The 17048-nt window shown below is 48.1% G+C and overlaps 7 protein-coding genes across 7 annotated transcripts; 2 read left to right on the plus strand and 5 right to left on the minus strand.

The window, feature by feature from the left end:
• Window positions 1-563: 563 nt before the first annotated feature.
• ONS95_006865 (uncharacterized protein) lies at window positions 564-834 on the minus strand (the record flags this gene model as incomplete). The annotated part of the gene is made up of 1 exon (XM_058500348.1): window positions 564-834. The coding sequence occupies one exon, from the start codon at window positions 832-834 to the stop codon at window positions 646-648; it is 189 nt and encodes a 62-aa protein (XP_058350184.1). The 3' UTR covers window positions 564-645.
• Window positions 835-881: 47 nt separating this feature from the next.
• KRS1_1 (lysyl-tRNA synthetase) lies at window positions 882-1364 on the minus strand (the record flags this gene model as incomplete). Its single annotated transcript, XM_058500349.1, has 1 exon — window positions 882-1364. The coding sequence occupies one exon, from the start codon at window positions 1362-1364 to the stop codon at window positions 882-884; it is 483 nt and encodes a 160-aa protein (XP_058350185.1).
• A 92-nt stretch (window positions 1365-1456) lies between these two features.
• On the minus strand, window positions 1457-2566 carry KRS1_2 (lysyl-tRNA synthetase; the record flags this gene model as incomplete). The annotated part of the gene is made up of 2 exons (XM_058500350.1): window positions 1457-2450; window positions 2541-2566. 2 exons carry the CDS (start codon window positions 2564-2566, stop codon window positions 1457-1459), a joined length of 1020 nt encoding a protein of 339 aa, XP_058350186.1.
• A 396-nt stretch (window positions 2567-2962) lies between these two features.
• ONS95_006868 (uncharacterized protein) lies at window positions 2963-8078 on the minus strand. The gene is made up of 7 exons (XM_058500351.1): window positions 6789-8078; window positions 5774-6662; window positions 5396-5724; window positions 5192-5330; window positions 4713-5135; window positions 3901-4640; window positions 2963-3828 (listed from the first exon to the last, which is right to left on the minus strand). Exons 1-7 carry the CDS (start codon window positions 6953-6955, stop codon window positions 3210-3212), a joined length of 3306 nt encoding a protein of 1101 aa, XP_058350187.1. The 5' UTR covers window positions 6956-8078; the 3' UTR covers window positions 2963-3209.
• A 584-nt stretch (window positions 8079-8662) lies between these two features.
• On the plus strand, window positions 8663-11290 carry ONS95_006869 (uncharacterized protein). Its single transcript, XM_058500352.1, has 4 exons — window positions 8663-9238; window positions 9341-9667; window positions 9724-10909; window positions 10964-11290. The coding sequence occupies exons 1-4, from the start codon at window positions 9140-9142 to the stop codon at window positions 11080-11082; spliced, it is 1731 nt and encodes a 576-aa protein (XP_058350188.1). The 5' UTR covers window positions 8663-9139; the 3' UTR covers window positions 11083-11290.
• Window positions 11291-13082: 1792 nt separating this feature from the next.
• ONS95_006870 (uncharacterized protein) lies at window positions 13083-14666 on the plus strand (the record flags this gene model as incomplete). The annotated part of the gene is made up of 1 exon (XM_058500353.1): window positions 13083-14666. One exon carries the CDS (start codon window positions 13083-13085, stop codon window positions 14409-14411), a length of 1329 nt encoding a protein of 442 aa, XP_058350189.1. The 3' UTR covers window positions 14412-14666.
• Window positions 14667-14737: 71 nt separating this feature from the next.
• Window positions 14738-16980, minus strand: ONS95_006871 (uncharacterized protein). Its single transcript, XM_058500354.1, has one exon. It carries the CDS (start codon window positions 16889-16891, stop codon window positions 15083-15085), a length of 1809 nt encoding a protein of 602 aa, XP_058350190.1. The 5' UTR covers window positions 16892-16980; the 3' UTR covers window positions 14738-15082.
• Window positions 16981-17048: the final 68 nt, after the last annotated feature.

Raw genomic sequence — 17048 nt, forward strand, 5'->3', positions numbered from 1 at the left:
CACCAATTCCAATTTCAGCGAAGCGATACTGCTAAAATTGTTCAAAATACCAAAACTCACAGAACTAATCGCGATGAGGCAGATAAATCCGACCGAGAAGCAACTAGTCCTGACTAGAAACCATAAGCCAGTTATGGTTTTGAAGAGGCATCACCGTGACGTGGAACGTGGGTGCTTGGTGTGAAATGTTCTTATTTGGGTAGATACAGTAGCTGTTTAGATCTCAAATGTACTTGGGCTCGGATGAAGGTGATGGTGATGGTGAATGAGAGGGAGGGCTCGTTGATGTTCACCTTCACTGTGCACATTCGTTGTCACGCCCGCCTGCATGTGATGGATGCAGAACACTGTCCACATCCCTTTCATTCCTCCCAAGAGCTGTATCTTCCTTATGATAGGTACCCAGATTGACAATTGGAAGCCTCGAGCGATGCCTCGCTAGATGTAATTCTCATTAGTCCTGGACTGGACAACACAACATTGCATTGCACTTCAGCAGCACATTTACGTTTAAGAGCTTTACAGTTGCACCAACTTAAGGAACCTGCCGAAAGGTTAAAATACAACTTTCATTTAAACGCTTGGATAAACAATGATTATAATTAACTACAATTGAAGCCCAATAATTTGCATTCTGCTTTAAAATCACATATCCTTGTCAACAGCAAGACCTGCTATCTCCGCCTCCAACTTCTCCATCTCTTCTATCATCTCCATCAACTTCTTCTTCTTCAACTCTAACTCACCACCTTCCCTATCAGTCTCAACCCCGCCCAAAATCTCCTCCTTGGCCCTCTCCTTCCCCTTTCCCTGCCCCACCTCATCCTTCATCATCGGGAACGCCAGCACTTCCTTAATGGAATAATTATCCGTCAAAAACATCAACAGCCTATCCAATCCAATCCCACACCCACCCGTAGGCGGCAATCCATACTCCAGCGCCCTACAGAATCCTCATCCACAACCCCCTGCGCCTCTTCATCACCCTGAGCCTTCTGTCTCGCCTGTTCCTTGAATCTTTCTCGCTGCTCAAAAAGATCGTTCAATTCGGTGAACAGGTTGCAGATCTCGCGCTTGCACACGAATGCCTCTGCACGCTCGGTAAGACCTGGATAGAGAGGATGCGCCTTTGAGAGAGGGGAGAGGATCACGGGGTGGTGGATGATGTATGTTGGATTCGTACATCGCGATTCGATGAATTCGCCGACGAGCTTGTCGAGCATGCGGGCATTGGTTTGAGGTGGGGAGCAAATGATGTTATACTTCTCTAGAAGACCCATGAGGAAGTCTCTCGACTCGTCTGTATGCAGATGTTGACTATCTGGGAAGCGAACACCAGTGGCTTCCTCAAGCGCGGGAATCATCTCGACGCGCTTCCATGGCGTGCTCCAATTGATCTGATGTGTCTCGCCTGTCTGAGTGATGTAACTAGTGGTGTATGAACCGTTGATCTCCTTCACGAGACTGGAAACCAGTTTTCAGTGATGGACATCATGTCGTTGTAATTTGCATCTGCCTGATAGAACTCGCAGCTTGTGAACTCAGGATTGTGCGTTAGATCGATATCCTCATTCCTGAACACCCTACCAATCTCAAATACGCGATCGAGTCCTCCGACGACAAGCTGCTTGAGTGGAAGTTCGGTCGCGATGCGAAGGAAGAGGTCTCGCTTCAGGGCGTTATGGTATGTCGTGAACGGCTTGGCGGATGCACCTCCTACGGTTTGGTTGAGAATTGGAGTCTCAACGCTGATATAGCCGCGTGCACTGAGGAAATTGCTAATGTACATATTCATCTGATGACGGGTGCGGAACAAATCGCGAGTTGAGCGATTGGCTATTAAGTCTAAAGGTCGATTGCGGTGTCTTTGCTCGGCATCAGTGAACCCTGTGTCCTTGGGTATCATCTGGAGACATGGAGCGAGCAGGATGATTTCGCTAGCAAAGATAGATAGTTCACCGACGGGGCGACCGCGTGGTGCTGTCCGACCTGGGTGGCCTATGACGCCGATAATATCGCCGCGACCAAGGTGTTCGTGCTGTTGGAGGAAAACTGCCATATCGTCTACTTCCTGCGCTTGAGAAACAATTTGGATTTGTTCTTCTCCATTCTGAATAACGTAGAAGCGTAGACGTTTGCCCGCCGAACGGATGAAGATTATTCTTCCACGAAGCTTGATGTCCCTAGAGGTATCTTGCTCTCCTGTCTTGATTGACTCCAATTCGCTCTTCAACGCAGCCAAGTCTTCAACATTTGGTTCGAAGGAGGATGGATAGAGGTGGTGACTTGGTGTCGACCTCAGGGATTGGAAGAGCTTGAGTCGGTTTTCGTGGTGTTGGTGAGGCATGTTTTCTGACTCACTGCCTGATGATGTTTGAGGTGTAGCAGGTTGCTGATTTCTTCGTTGCTCCTTCTCGAGCTGCTTAGCTCGTCGCTTTTGTTCGTTCTTGCTACTTGGAAGTCAGTCGACATACGCGCTGGGGAAAATGCAGTCGCATCTGCTGTAGATGTGACTGCTTCGTAAAGAACCGCAGGCTTACCTTATCTTCTCTGGCAGAGGCTCCATGTTGGGCGTTAAGACTATATATAATACTACTTGATTGTCGGTGGAGAAATTGCAAATTGGGGATGCAACGGAAGTTGATTGAGAATAAATGTTCGCTGTGGCTGTTAAGTTGAGAGCGTGAGATTTTAAATGTTACCGAGTCTCAATTGTGATCTGAACTACGTCTTAGGCTTGAGTCACATAGAGTCATTGGGGTCATGTAGGGTTGGATCGCTGATGTGCTAAGCGAGAGACGGCGGTCTCTTTAAGTCCCTAATTCTGAGGCGAGTTTGGCACTTAGTGTCCAACTCCTCATTGGAGTGAGACCCGCAGAGCAAGTCCAAGCCACAGTTGTTATGAGTCTCAATGCTGTCGAGAAGTATCTCTCACTCGTCTGCAAATGATTCGAGCTGAGTACCAAAAGGCTCATGGAAATCATCACGGAGTCCTGGCAAAATCCTGACTGCAGTGTTCAGTTTCACACAAGTTGCACTCTCATTTGAATCCATGTCTATCTAAGGTCAAACCTTCTACCATCTATGTCACTTTTATACGTAGGAAATCCCATTGTCCGCTCTGTCTAAGCCCAAGAATAAATATGAGAACAATTCCTGCCGACGCGAAAGTAACCAATAACTTCAATCCTCACTCAGAAACTCACACCTCAATCCCTCAAAACGATCTTGTAAGAAGCAACCTCAAACGATCCCAACTGCACCTCAAACTTCGCTCTCCCTTCTCCCTTCTGCACGTCAATCTTCTCCAAGTCATCTTCCAAAATATTCGTCTTAGTCACTCTCTCAACATCCCACGCACACTCCACGGCACCTCTCCCCATCCCACCAAGCGCATCATAAATCCTAACAATGACACTCTTCTCCTTCTTAGTCGGCAAAGAGTCCGTCGACACATCCTCATCATCCTCACCCCTCTTCACCCAATCGAGCACGAGATTCTCATCTCCCGTCAATCTGATCGGGAAGTTCTCCAGAACCTCTCCTTTGCCTGCAACGAGTTTCATCGGATTGTTGAAATTAAATGCCGCTCTCACTGTCTCCTTCCCTAGCGCACCCTTGTGCGGCAAGATCGCCCACTTGATCTTGTGATGTCCCATGTCCGCGTTTCCATCTGGTGCTTTCGGAGAGCGGAGAAGCGAAAGACGCATTACATTGCCGACGGTTGCGAAGCCGTATTTGCTATCGTTGAGGATGGAAACACCGTATCCGTATTCCGAGAGATCAGCGAATTTATGACAGCAGACTTCGAACTTAGCCATATCCCAGCTGTGGATGTGGTAAATCAGTATGATGTTCTTCGAGCTGAAAAGAGATATACCGTGTCAGGGGTAAACTTACGAAGTGTTGTAGTGAGTTGGCCTCTTAATAATCCCATACTGCGTCTCATACGACGCCTCCATGTTGCTAACATTCACCGGAAACTCCACCTTTAAAAACTTCATTGTCTCATACCACTCCACATCAGCGGTGCACTCCACCATCGACGGTTCGGAATCGTCAAGCACGGCACTAAGTGAGATCACCGTCCTCACTGAACTCTTCTCGCTGATCCGCGTTTCTGTTACCACGCTCGCACGATATCCTTTATTCTCGTGGATCTTGGTGTTCGAGCTGGGGAGTTCTTGTCTAGTTTCGAGATGGTAGACTTCTACGTCCCAAGCTTGCCAGTAAACGGGCTTGTCATCGAAGATAGCGAATTGATTGGCGGGGCCGGAGAGAGTTTGGCGATTCGAGCGGCGGTCAACGAGAGAGGTTATGATGCCATTGGTTATGGTTGCCGTGAGATGGGCGTTTTGGAGTTGGAAGGTTCCTGGAGAGGTTTCCGAGACGGTGACGGCTTTGACCTTGTCTGCTGTGGAGTCAAATGACTCGACGGTGAGAGTATGTCCTGAGCCTGAAGCAACAACGGCTTGAGTCTCTGAAATATCGATTAGCTCTCTACGTGGCCATGGGAGAGTGTTTAGCGCTGTGGCTGTTTTGAGGTCCAGGGTCTTTGCTGCGTCGAGCTGTTCAATGCCAAGGCTGACAAAGATCTGCTGGAGGAGAACTTGACCGGTCTTATAGACATTGGCGTAGACCTGTTTTCAGGTCAGCATAAAATACACAGAGTAATCTCAAAGAGCCGTTTCAATAAGTCAGTGGTCGCTTACCGTCTCCGAATCCTCATAACACATCTCTATCGCCGTGCCCGGTAGACAGTCATGAAACTGGCAAAGCATGACCCCCTGCCACATCTCATCAAACTCCTTCTTCGGATACTCATATCCTTTATCTTGAATCGAAGCAATAGTTGCCAATAATTCCAGATCATGCAACAAGATCTCAGACTTGCGATTGTGCGATTTGGTACGGGCTTGTGTGGTGTATACCCCGCGATGAAGCTCAAAGTATAACTCACCGTACCAGGTTACTAAGCTAGATGACTTTGCTTCTAGCTTGTCGAAGAATTGGTCGACTGTTGAGCCGGAGTGTACACGTGGGATGGTACCTGTTGTGTCAGCCATGCCGCGGAGACGTCGAAGGCGTTCCAGGTGTTGCCAGGTTGGGCCGCCTCCACCGTCGCCTTTACCGAACTGGTGAGGACTGTTAGCGGGTGATCTCTTCGAGGTAAACACTGGTAGGTACTTACTGCAAGAAGAGCAGCGTTGTCTTGGTCGAGTGATCTGTGGTTGGAGATACTCTTTGTGATATTCTCATAGTTTCCCTCGGCACAATATGTCCTGGCAGGAGGCATGTGGCAGATGACCTGACTTCCATCGAGTGCGACCCTGTAGATACCTTTCAGCGCCTAGTACTACATATATGAAGGAAAATGGGGAGTATGAAAGCTTACCAATTGAACGTGGTATGTGGAAAGTCATTAACACTGTTGAAGCACGGCTTTTGCGTCAAAAACCTTGTCATACCTGCCAATCTACAAATCTGTGGAATCTGGCACGAAAAGCCAAATGTGTCTGGTAACCACGAAGTCGTAGACCGAGCACCGAATTCGGCTTCGAAGAAGCGCTGACCGTAGAGGAATTGACGAATTAGCGACTCGCCACAGGGAAGATTCGTGTCATGTTCGACCCAGGAGCCACCGATGGGGTGGAATTGTCCAGAGGCAACTTTGGCCTTGACGCGTTCCCAGCCGTACGGATAAATCTCTTTGAGCCATTTGAACTGCACCCATCGTTAGCAGAGGAATGGATATGGCTCAGGAAGAACCCACCTGCTGAGCTTGCGAACAAGCGAAGTTCAACTCCGGATACCGATCCATTAAATCACACTGATTTGACCACGATCTCACTACCTTCCGTTTCGTTTCATTCCAAGGCCACAGCCAGCACGTATCGATATGGCAATGACCGATCGCATAGACAGTCGGCCGCCTATCTAACGCAGTGTCATAAACTTTGGCAGAATCGATATCCTCACCCAAATACTCCTTCGCAATCTTCCGACATGCACTGATAGACGCATCATCTCCCTCCCTGAATGTGTCAATAATCCTGCTCGCAACATTGAGCGCCTCATGCTGCTCCCAAGTATCCTCTGGCAGCTCAGTGGCCGCATCATGAATCACAGTGAAGTCGATATACAGCATTCTAGCTTGGTAATTGACGTCGACGATCTCGGCTTTGTTCAGCTCGAAATACTTGTCGTTGTCAGGTGGTTGGATGGAATCTCCACCAGCATTGTTCTTGAAAATAGGACGACCAGGTCCATTTCCAAACATGCCGTTGCATGCCATCTCGAGATAGAGATCATGGCTTTTGCCATCTTTGAAAGACTCAGGGATGATCCATTCGATACGTTCGCCACGTCCTGTTAGCCCTTGGAGTGGCTCGCCTGAGGCTGTCCAGACGGTGGCTTCATTGTTGCAGTCCCAGTGCAGCTCGACATGTTTGTCTGTACTGCAGAGATCTTTAGGAATGGTGAGCGTGCACTTGAACCAATGAGTTGTCCATGATGGGCCGAACTTCTCGCCGACTTGGGTGCTTCGGTAAGTGTTCGACTCGGATGTTGCCTCCGAGAAGGACGGACGGGCAGTGCCGGGTGCGTCCCATACGAATAACTTCACGTGTGGTGACCCGGAGTATTTGCTATAGTCTAGTGCACTGCATCATTCAATGGATAAGATCAGCATTGCATAGTACATGCGTACAGATGAAGTCGGTAACGAATAGGAAGGGCCATTGAAGGTTGCAAGTCAGGCACCCAGATGGCCTCGGACAATCACTTACGAAAGTAGATTGACTTTTTCCCATTGGCCCGGTGTAAGAAAATTCATTAATCGTTTCTTGTACAGCGAAGTGATTTTCTTGCCAACAGGCGCCACAACCTTGGTTGGGTACGGCCTCGCATTTTCGGTGTCGTGCAACCCGTGAGGGTGGTGGGCGTGCGAACACATCTGAGGCGAGACAAGGCTATGAAACGAGCTGTAATATATGTTTGGTTGCAGGTTTTGGTGACCGTGGCTTGCTGCTCGTCCCTTGCTGTAATTTTCTTGGTGTTTTAAGTGGTTCTGTAGATGGGGTTGAGAAATGGTGATTTCGGACTAATTCGAGAGAGATACAGCGAGGAACCGGATCAGAGCAAGACTGCAATTATGCGGCAGCACTTCTTCCAGTCAAGAACCAAATTTTAGATCAATTTGAGATTCAGGAACGTAAACAATTTAATACTTTGTGCAATGATAATCCTAGGGCCGATACCGTTGCCGCTTACAAGTCATGCTCAAAAGTGGACTGGGAAGAACCACTCTACTGGAATTTGATTTCTTGGAATATCAACACGACTTTCTCGGCATGGCCAATTTTACCTCTCTGGGTGAGCTGAGAGTTTGAAGTCGGTTGGCGTCGGAATCCTGATCTGCTGTCCAAATGAGGGGAAATGCTCCAGCGTGGGGAGGAGAAGGTTTAAAGGTAAAACTTGGACTTTGCCTGAATCACCGAGTTCACCGACCGATATGTGAGAGAACTAGATAGCTGGTTGGTAGAAATGTGTTTGAGAGAGAGTCTTGGTTTGCGTTCTAGCAGGAGAAGTGGGGGAGCTGGAGAAGGCACAGCACAACACATCGCCGCACGAGGTTGAACTTCTCCATTGCAGTGGAGACATCGTGGAGTCGAAAGTTAAAATGACCCATCATGGCGGCTCGCTCTGTGGCCTGGGCAGCACGGGGTGAATTTCCTAGCTTGAGTATTCGACGCTTACAATTTAGTCACTCAAACTTCAACTGTCACATGTGCAGCCCGAGACTATGGCAATCTGGCCTTCAATCCTTTTTCGAATTTACTGGAGTGAGGAGTCCCTTGGAAAGGTTGCGAGTTTAAAAACAACTTTTCGGCAACCAGGAGTCCGGCACTCCCCTCTGCGATTTAGCCGCCGGCTTAAGCGAGGTCTATCTCGCTGTGGAAACACAGAAAACCGGCCACTTCACTTGACAAGAAATCGGCCAAAACAGGATTTCTGCAGCTATAGTTGAAAGATATCGTGAAGTTTCATTCCAATAAAATATGCGCTTGATTATTGTCTGTACGCTGTTGGCATCGAATGAGGAATGAATAGGCAGTCGCACTGTAACGCTGTTCTCATGCTCCATCTCGAGTCAGGAGATCGCACCTATCACGGACACCAATCCGACAGTTATCTTGGCAGCTATTCCCGCCAGGGCACAGTTCCGCTGTATCTTCGGTTGTATATGTAGCAATGTCCGTTCTTCATCACACTAACTCTGGAGCAAGGGGGTTCTCCGAGAATTAGCGCAATTGATTGGGCAGTGAAACTGTGCCTCAATCCTCGACCCTTGGCAGAGGACCCCGCGGGGAAGCTTGAGGAGAACAGATGAGAGGAATTGCGGGGGGGATCGGTGTGAGATATCCCAGGTTCGGGTGAACATGACTCGTCTGGACCGAGGAATCCTGGGAATGACTGAAATTGTTGGACATGAATATACATGTTGAGCTCCTATTGGTGGAAACAACCTCGTCGACCTCCACCCTCACTTTTGGTCGTGCATCATGCTTGTGAGAAGCTAAGGCAAGGTTGACATGATGGGGTTCGGGGTTGGGGGTTGGGGGTTGGGGGTTGGGGACTCCAGTTCATGATGGGTTCAGGATGTGAAAGGATGGGTCGAAAGGTACTTTCATGTCTCCAGTTATTTCGCGGGGTGAGACTCTCTGTTCGGCCTACCTTGCCGTACAATATTGATATTCAGGAACAATTTATATCATGTGCAAGGCATGGGCAACACATGGCGACGATTTCTCATGCATGAGTAGGCACAAACTCTACTTGGCAGTTCTTGGAGGTGCCAGGATGGTGGGTGCCACCGGTTTTTGTGTCGACTTTCCCACCAAACGCCCATTCCTGTCGGAGGACTTGGCATATGGGGTGGCTTGTTTGTTAACTAGACTTCTTCCGATATTGTTTATATAAATCCCAGGGACTCCCCCCCTCCCCACAAACTCTCTCTCCATCGCTGTGCTATTTCTTCTCTCCAACCTCCCCCTCGCTGTCCTTCACTGACAATCTTGTCGACTCTTGCCCCTCAGCCACGCCTTCAGAGGTTCAATTAAGAGAGACAGCGACCATAATGGCCGTCACAGAGGTCGACCCTCGCAAGACCGAGGCGGACGTGGGTAAACCCACCCCCTCACACTTCGAGCATGCCGCGTACACGCCAAACATGGAGGTAAGCAATTCTCGAACCCCAAACATTCTAGACCTGCCTAGAAAATTCGTTTCGCGAGACCATGCGTATTGCGATAAAGACCAATACTAATCTGTTCCTTAGCTTATCGAAGCCGCCGTAGCTGCCAGTGATGAAGAAGCTTCCCTTCCCCGCAAGGAGCTTTTCAGAAGATACACACCCGCCGTAATTTTCAGCATGTTACTCAGTTTGGCGCTCGTCATGGAGGGTATGGATGTCGGTTTGATCAACAACTTTTTCGCACACCCAGCCTACCTGAGGAAGTTCGGATGGCCAGACAAGAATGGCAAACAGCATATTTCATCGGCTTGGCAGGGAGGCATTGGAGCGGGAAACAACTGCGGTTCAATCATTGGACTTTTGATCAATGGTTATCTACAAGCTCGTTTTGGATCCAGAAGAGTTTACATGGTAAGTTCTCGGTCCTGTGGTACTGTCGAGGTGACTTTCGGCTAAGACCTCCTCAGGGAGCCATGATCCTCATGGGTTGCACCGTTTTCGTCCTCTTCTTCGCCGTCAACATCGAGATGATTCTCGCCGGAAATATTCTCTGTGGAATCCCCTGGGGAATTTTTCAGACGCTAACAACAGCCTATGCTGCTGAAATTTGCCCTGCTGCTATGCGAGGGTACCTTACAGCTTGGGTCTCTATGTGCTGGGGAGCAGGAAGTTTCCTTGCAACCGGAGTCCTCCGCGGCTCCATTAGTCTCGGAACCGATAACGATGCTTCATGGCGTGTTCCATATGGTATCCAATGGATTTGGATTCCCCCTCTCTTCCTCGTCGGCTTCTTTGCCCCAGAGAGTCCATGGTACTTGATCCGCCGCGGTCGTCAAGCCGACGCTGAAAAGGCGCTCCGCCGTCTCGCTCGCAAGGATTTCTACACCGAAGAAACTATGGCCCAGACTCTTGCGCTCATGAACCACACCAACGAGATGGAGAAGATCGAATCTGAGAACGCATCTTACAAGGAATGCTTCACCGGTACCAACAGACGCCGCACAGGAATCACCTGCATGGCTTGGCTCATCCAAATGCTGAACGGACAATCCATCACACAATACGCAGCTATCATGCTTCGCTCCGTCGGAATGAGCGCCACAAACGCTTTCAACTACAACATGGGTATTCAATCCGTCAACATCTTCGCCACTGCTATCGCAATCGCATTGATGGGCCGTATCGGTCGTCGTACATTCTACTTGTTCGGATCGAGCAGTATCGGCGCATGCATGTTGGCAGTTGGCATTACCGGCTTCCTTGGATCCAAGAGCACCATTCCATACGTCACAGCAGTGTTCTTGATCCTCGTACAATGCGCTTTCAAAGTCTCCCTCGGCCCAACTACCTTCGTCGTCGTCGGCGAAATTTCATCCAATCGAATTCGCGCTCAGACTATTGTCCTGGGTCGTGCAATCTACGTGTGCGCCGGTATCCTGGTTCAGCAGATCAACCCTCGTATGTTGAATAGCGCTGCCGGTGACTGGAACTTGGGCGCCAAGACTGGAATCGTGTATTTCTGCTTGTGCTTCGTTTGGGTCATCTACATCTATTTCTGCCTGCCTGAGACCAGGAACAGGAGTTTTGCGGATATCGACTATCTCTTCCAGAAGAAGGTTGATGCGAGGAAGTTCACTTCTACGCCAATTGATTGTAAGTACTCCTAGCCTTTCCGGCTTGGGATTAGTGTCACTAACCTTGTAATAGTGTTTGAATTTACCGCTCCACCAAGCGATGCCAAAGTTATGTATGAAACCGAGCACTTCGAGACGACTGAGAGCGACAATAACAAGAACGTTCCCGACAGCCAGCGCACTAGAATCTGAGAGCATACATCATAACTTATGATGGATCGACGATAGGCTAAGAAGGGTCATGGCTCAAATTTATGAAAGAGCCTCCTGTATTCATGATTATGTTTGTCTCAACGAAAAGTCGTGAGCCTTTGGGAATTTTGGACTTAGGAATGACATAGAACTATTCTACATTTAATGCATGAATGAAGCAAATGAGATTATATGTCCTCAACATCGAAGTCCATATCCATGCAGCATACCACTGACACTGACCCGAAATGCATTTAAGGACAAAGAGTGAAGTGAGGGGCGACAAAAGGCGATGAGTAAAGAAACAAACAAAACGCTAAAATTAGCCGAAGGTAACTATTACAGTAAGAAGTCAATCTTGGCTTTTCTTTACCTACTTCGAACAAAGCCTCACTAATGTATTTGGTAGTTGACGGTCAATGTGCCGGGCTTATCTCCAAAGCCTCCGACATAATGTTCCAGGGAGCTGTCCCGTCAACTGCCGTATCAAACACACCTGTAGCGAGATCCTGTCATTAAGCAAAGAACGCTGAAGTTTCAACGCTTCGTTGTCGTCCAGGCAGCCTTAGCGCCTCGCTTCAGCGCCGTGCCCTGGAAAAGTGTGTTTTCGGCAGTTGAGGGGATAGTTTCAGGAGTAGCCTACCTCACTACTCTCCAGACTAGTAACTAACCATAGTCTCTTCTTATTCAATATGAGTGGAGATTCGATTAAATTTCCAGGAATTTACAGCAGGATCACTAGGACTAATCGTGAGATCATAAAACACTACTGACGGAGCTTTGACGGTGGGCAGGTTTTCTGATCCTGTGATCATGCAATATCCATAACTCGTTACCTACGTGGCTTGAGAAAGTCATCTGGAATTTATTGTGGCCCAAGGCGACCTAGATTGATAGACGAAACCTGGACCTTGGATACTCTATTGAGTTGCTTGTAGTTGTCAACTATTCGGCGATTCGCTTACAAACTTTGGCTTGAAAATAAGAAGAAGCTAATAGTCGCTTCCCCTCTGTATATCTGCGGGCACTCGCATTACATCGACTTCAAATATAATAATACAGCTTGAAGATCTTGATAGATTGATATTATAACTTCAAAATAATCTGTGACTTCATCTAAGATGTTTTGAAGGAAAGGCTGAGACTTTTTGTGGTCACAGAGACGAGGAATCTCAGTGAGAACGACGCTAAAAGTTGTTCTGCCACATCTAGAGATTGCTATCGGCCACAGGATCACTTAATTTAAAGAATTTGAGAGCGATATAAATAGATAAATCAATGGGTACGTACCGATTAGGCTGCAACCTGACCAGGGTTGTGGTGTTACCATGCAAGGATCCATGTTGAGTGGCGAGAAACACCAGGCTTCGTTATCTGCATTATCCATGATGAGAGACCTCCAATCTATCCTTATCAACTTGAGGCTTGAATATCATTCATGGAGTCACCTGTTATTCAAAGAGTCTGCAACGACTGTGTCCTTTTATTTGAAGCTGCGGGGGAAAGTCTTACATCTCAACATCCCGAAAATGAAAAGATCACTTTCGCATACGACTCTGCCTATCAACTCAGGCTGCAAGCCAATATTGCTCTTGGAAAATGTTCTCTGTGCGCGCTCATGGCCCGACATATACCGTGCCTTCTTCGTGAACTGAAACCAGACGAACGCCTCGGACTCGAAATTGGTAGCTGCCGCCGCGATGGTCACCCACTTGTTGCGTACCTATGGCCATTTGCTTGTGATACTCGAGAAGTAGTACGTATATCCTACCCAATTGATGTGTTCTTTGGTCACGGTGAGTTCCTTCGATATATTGTGTCTCATCAATGCTGAATGTCCAGTCAATTCTGTTGAGGTGTCCATTCTTCGGTCTTCCCAGACATGCTCATCCGAAGCAATTGAGAAGATCCGGTCCTAGATGAAGAATTGCCTAGCTTCTCACGGCAATTGTAAAAGGCTCCAGACTGGCAAAAAGCTTCCTTTACGATTACTGGATGTGATGCCCACCGACACAAATCAGAGCCACGTTGCTGAACTCATCAAACGACAGCAATATCATGCATTATCGTTGGAGAGCCCACCTGGTACCCGATTATTGCAGTCAAAGACTTTACCACCCGACACTCCTTACCTCACATTGAGTCATAGATGGGGTAGTTGGCCCAGCATTCAGCTCTCCAGCACAACATCATTTCTACTATGGGAAGACATCTCTCGGCATTTGTTACACACCCCAGGTGCAGCTGTGTTCAGGCATGCTATCCAAGTCACCAGATCTCTCGGCTTTCGATACCTGTGGATTGATGCATTATGCATAATGCAGGACAATGATATCGAAAAGATGCAGGAGATCATGCGTATGGACGACATTTACCTCAATTGCGCTCTCAACATAGCTGCCACAGAAGGTACTGTCGATGGCTTAGTATTTGACAGGAACGTGCACCAGTTCAATCGAGATTGGGAGACAGTACGACGCCCTAATAAGCAATCTAATCTATGTCTGAAAGCGTTTTGCGATTGGTCATACCCTCTTCATATAGGGGAGCTCAATCGGCGTGGATGGGTATTCCAAGAGCGTTATCTAGCACCAAGAATTGTGCATTTCACCAAGGATCAGGTCTACTGGGAATGTCGTTGTCTCTGGGCGAATGAAATCATACCACCCGGGAGTCTTGATGCTTACAGACGGAGGGAACCCAAGCCAATCCCATTCGAAAACTCTTCAACATTAACCTACGAGCAAAAAGATGCAGCACGAATTCAGTGGTATAATCTGCTGGAGCTGTACTCGCGGACTCTGGTCACATTTCCTAACGATCGGTTACTAGCGATCTCTGGAATTGCGAAGAGATACTGTAAACATGCGGGACTAAATCCCTCAGACTATCTAGCTGGAATGTGGAAGCTGGATACGCCATTGTCCCTATTGTGGCATGAACCAGGGAGCAATCTTCCCCGACGGCCTGAAGCTATTCCGTTGAATGGCGAAGCAGCCGATGCACCGACATGGTCGTGGGCATCCATCCTCACTGACGCTGTGTTCGTCATGAGATTGTATGCCTCCTTCCAAACACGAACTGAAGTTTTAGCGGTAAAAATGTATCGGTGCTCGCCGAACCCCTTCGGTGGGGCTAAATCATGTCCATTGCGTCTCCGGGGCCCTATGTGTAAAGTTCACAGGCAAATCATCCCTGGCCAACAAATATTTCATATCTGGAATCACGAAAGGGAACCTGAGATTCTGTTCACGGGGAGAAATGATGATATGGGAACAGGAGCTGAGGGTCGTTGTGTGGAATGGGATCGTTGCCGAAAAGTCGTCTGACGATTCTTAGACAGTGACAGCAACGACGATGGTATTGCCACCTCCTCTTCTGAATTCATCTTGCTATATATTGCCAGATCATCTTGGGGCGGTGGCCAAACTATTCATGGAATTTTGCTCCAAAGATTAGAGCTTCACGGAACGTTTCACAGAGTCGGGTATTTCTACACTCCTTCCACAGACGACGTTGAGAATGCGTTCAATAGCAGGCTTGGACCACTGGCTCCCGATGATTTTTTTGAGATTGATGCCGAGGGCCGATACACAATAGATATTATGTGAGACGATGTGAATTGTTCCACCTGCTCATAGCTTTTGGAAAGTCTGTCGAGGATTTTTGGTAAGATCTTACGTTACGAATTTAAATGAATGATAAAGAGCGTGTTCTGAAAGATTCAATGACATCCAAAGTCATAACCCATTTCCTGAAATCAATGGTCAAAGTCTCTAGAGCTAGGTTGACGTGAACACTACATAGCCATTATGACCCCGGCTCTGCTTGACCGAGTCTCGCTAAAAGTGCTGGAAGTAAACACTGACCAACTTCATGTTAGTGGTTGATAGGGGCATAGTGAGTAATGGCATGCCGAGCTCCATTTCCCTGAGAATCAGCTCACAGCCAATGGTCATGACCTGTTTCCCGAATTTGGCAAAAGTCTTTGAATGCTGACTCACGCCAAAATCACCTCCAAACAAGCGTCTTCATGAAAAACCTCTCCATACATAACTCCATCAACATAGCAGTGACCTATAAGCAACCAAGTATGCTCCTCTTTTCGCCGTAACACAAACGGTGTATCGCTGCCCTTCAGAAGGAAGACCGAATCTCCAACCTCCGCATTATCTGGAACAAGGCCAATTCTCTGCCTAGTAGTAGCCATCAATCTCCTTCTCGTACAAGCACTACTTATATATCCAGACACAATCGTATAAGCGACGAATCTCGCTTCCGTAATATTGTCTTCGACCCATCGTCCCTTTGCCTCGCTTGTTGTGTCGCGCAAAGCAAGATACTCGCTCACGATCTGACCGACTTCGTTTGCTTGGACATCAAGTCGATCGCTGTGGAGCTCAGATGCTCCGCCCATGATTGTCCGGTAAAATGCAGCGTCAAATTCTAGACTTGGAAGAGAGCTGTTGGATAGAAATTCGCTTATACCAGACTTCCAATCCTCAAGTCGTTGCGGCACTCCGATGACATTTGACTGTTCGTACGGTGATGGTGCTGATATATAGGTGATTTCGTCGATAGGATACCCCTCTAATACTAGTCTATCTGAACATGAATTGATCTTTTCCATATCAAGCAGAGAAGACCGGGCCGCCTTGAAGTTCCGACCTGTCAAAGGCCGCGAGCAAAGTGCTTCTCTCCAATTGACCACCCAGCTAGGCAGTCGAGCAGGCAGACCACGAGTCTGCCTCCCACCAGGAGCCGAACTTATCCCATAAATCAAAGGTTCCAGACTCTTCGTCCAGCACAACATCTTCTTGGTAAACAGTCTATACACCTCCGCCTCCGCCATATGATAATCAGGAACCGAGAACATCCCATCATCCGGAATATCCACCAAACTCATCAACGCAAACACGTTATCGCGAGGATCAGTAGCCTCGAATCCTCGAAACTGAATCAACATCTTCCACCACGGGTCTTGTATCTCAGCCGTGAGGTTGATGCCGCCACGACGTGACATTTCCACCCTGTTCGAACGAACAGTGTTCAACCCACGGATCCGATCCGCATGAGCTGTATCCCGGAGATACAAACTCAGCATGCCCACATGATCCAAAGCCGCGATCGTAAAATCCCAATCCAAGGTCGTGTAACCATACAAAATCGTCACACAAGGCGGAAAAGTAATCTCCTGAATAACCCACACTCTACTAAACCACGGCGACTCAACAAGTGCCTTCAAAGCCTCTAGAGACTCAATCGCCGGACTGCTACGTATCCATCGATTAATAGATTTCGTAAGTGCGAACGGATCGACTTTTGTTGAAATCTCATCAGCTCTGCGGTGCTGCTCTAACCTCATCAAAGCTTCGATTCCAAGCTTAACTTCCTCTTCTGAAAACTGTCCTAGCCAAACGAAACACCGAGATGTTTCTGTGTAGATGCGTCTCATGAGACGAACTTGTTCGTTTCTCTCATCGATATCACTTTGGTTCACACAGATGGCATCGATCCATATCCGTCGCTTTTGAGCGTACATGCGTAGCCGTTTCAATGCTGCATGCAGGTTTGCTGTGACCTCGAAACGTTGTCCATCTACGGCGATTGGAACTTTAACTTGCACATCGCCCCAGCAATATGAGAGTGTCTCATAGGGCTCGCATTCTCCAAGGTGGGCGTCTAGAAGTTTGCATTGGACAGTGTCCTCTTGTGTGTCTGGTGAGAAATGGCGGGGCTGGAGTTCTAGGATACGGATGCTTGGATTGCCAGAAGGGGAGACCGGGGGAAGAGGGCGGTATTGAAACATAATTCATCAAGGCTGGGCCATGGTATGCTATCAAATTGGATTTTGCGGGTCTTGAGACTCGTTCGAATGACATCGATGGTACGGTGTGGAGTTGAGAGAGATGTGATACGATAGCTGTAGCTCAGCCTCAGCCTCAAGCTCACACCGAAACCCAGGG

The sequence above is a fragment of the Cadophora gregata genome, assembly GCF_030347475.1.
Source record: "Cadophora gregata isolate MNR1 chromosome Unknown scaffold_18, whole genome shotgun sequence".
Taxonomy (NCBI): domain Eukaryota; kingdom Fungi; phylum Ascomycota; class Leotiomycetes; order Helotiales; family Ploettnerulaceae; genus Cadophora; species Cadophora gregata.

What these genes read in the sequence shown, in the direction of transcription:
- ONS95_006868 (XM_058500351.1), bottom strand. Translation starts at nt 6,955, where the DNA reads ATGTGTTCGCACGCCCACCACCCTCACGGGTTGCACGACACCGAAAAT. An exon ending in CCACATACCACGTTCAATTG is followed by an intron (nt 5,331 to 5,395) that starts GTAAGCTTTCAT and finishes AGGTATCTACAG; the next exon opens with GGTCGCACTCGATGGAAGTC. An exon ending in CCAACTCACTACAACACTTC is followed by an intron (nt 3,829 to 3,900) that starts GTAAGTTTACCC and finishes CCACATCCACAG; the next exon opens with CTGGGATATGGCTAAGTTCG.
- ONS95_006869 (XM_058500352.1), top strand. Translation starts at nt 9,140, where the DNA reads ATGGCCGTCACAGAGGTCGACCCTCGCAAGACCGAGGCGGACGTGGGT. An exon ending in GATCCAGAAGAGTTTACATG is followed by an intron (nt 9,668 to 9,723) that starts GTAAGTTCTCGG and finishes AGACCTCCTCAG; the next exon opens with GGAGCCATGATCCTCATGGG. An exon ending in CACTTCTACGCCAATTGATT is followed by an intron (nt 10,910 to 10,963) that starts GTAAGTACTCCT and finishes ACCTTGTAATAG; the next exon opens with TGTTTGAATTTACCGCTCCA.
- ONS95_006871 (XM_058500354.1), bottom strand. Translation starts at nt 16,891, where the DNA reads ATGTTTCAATACCGCCCTCTTCCCCCGGTCTCCCCTTCTGGCAATCCA.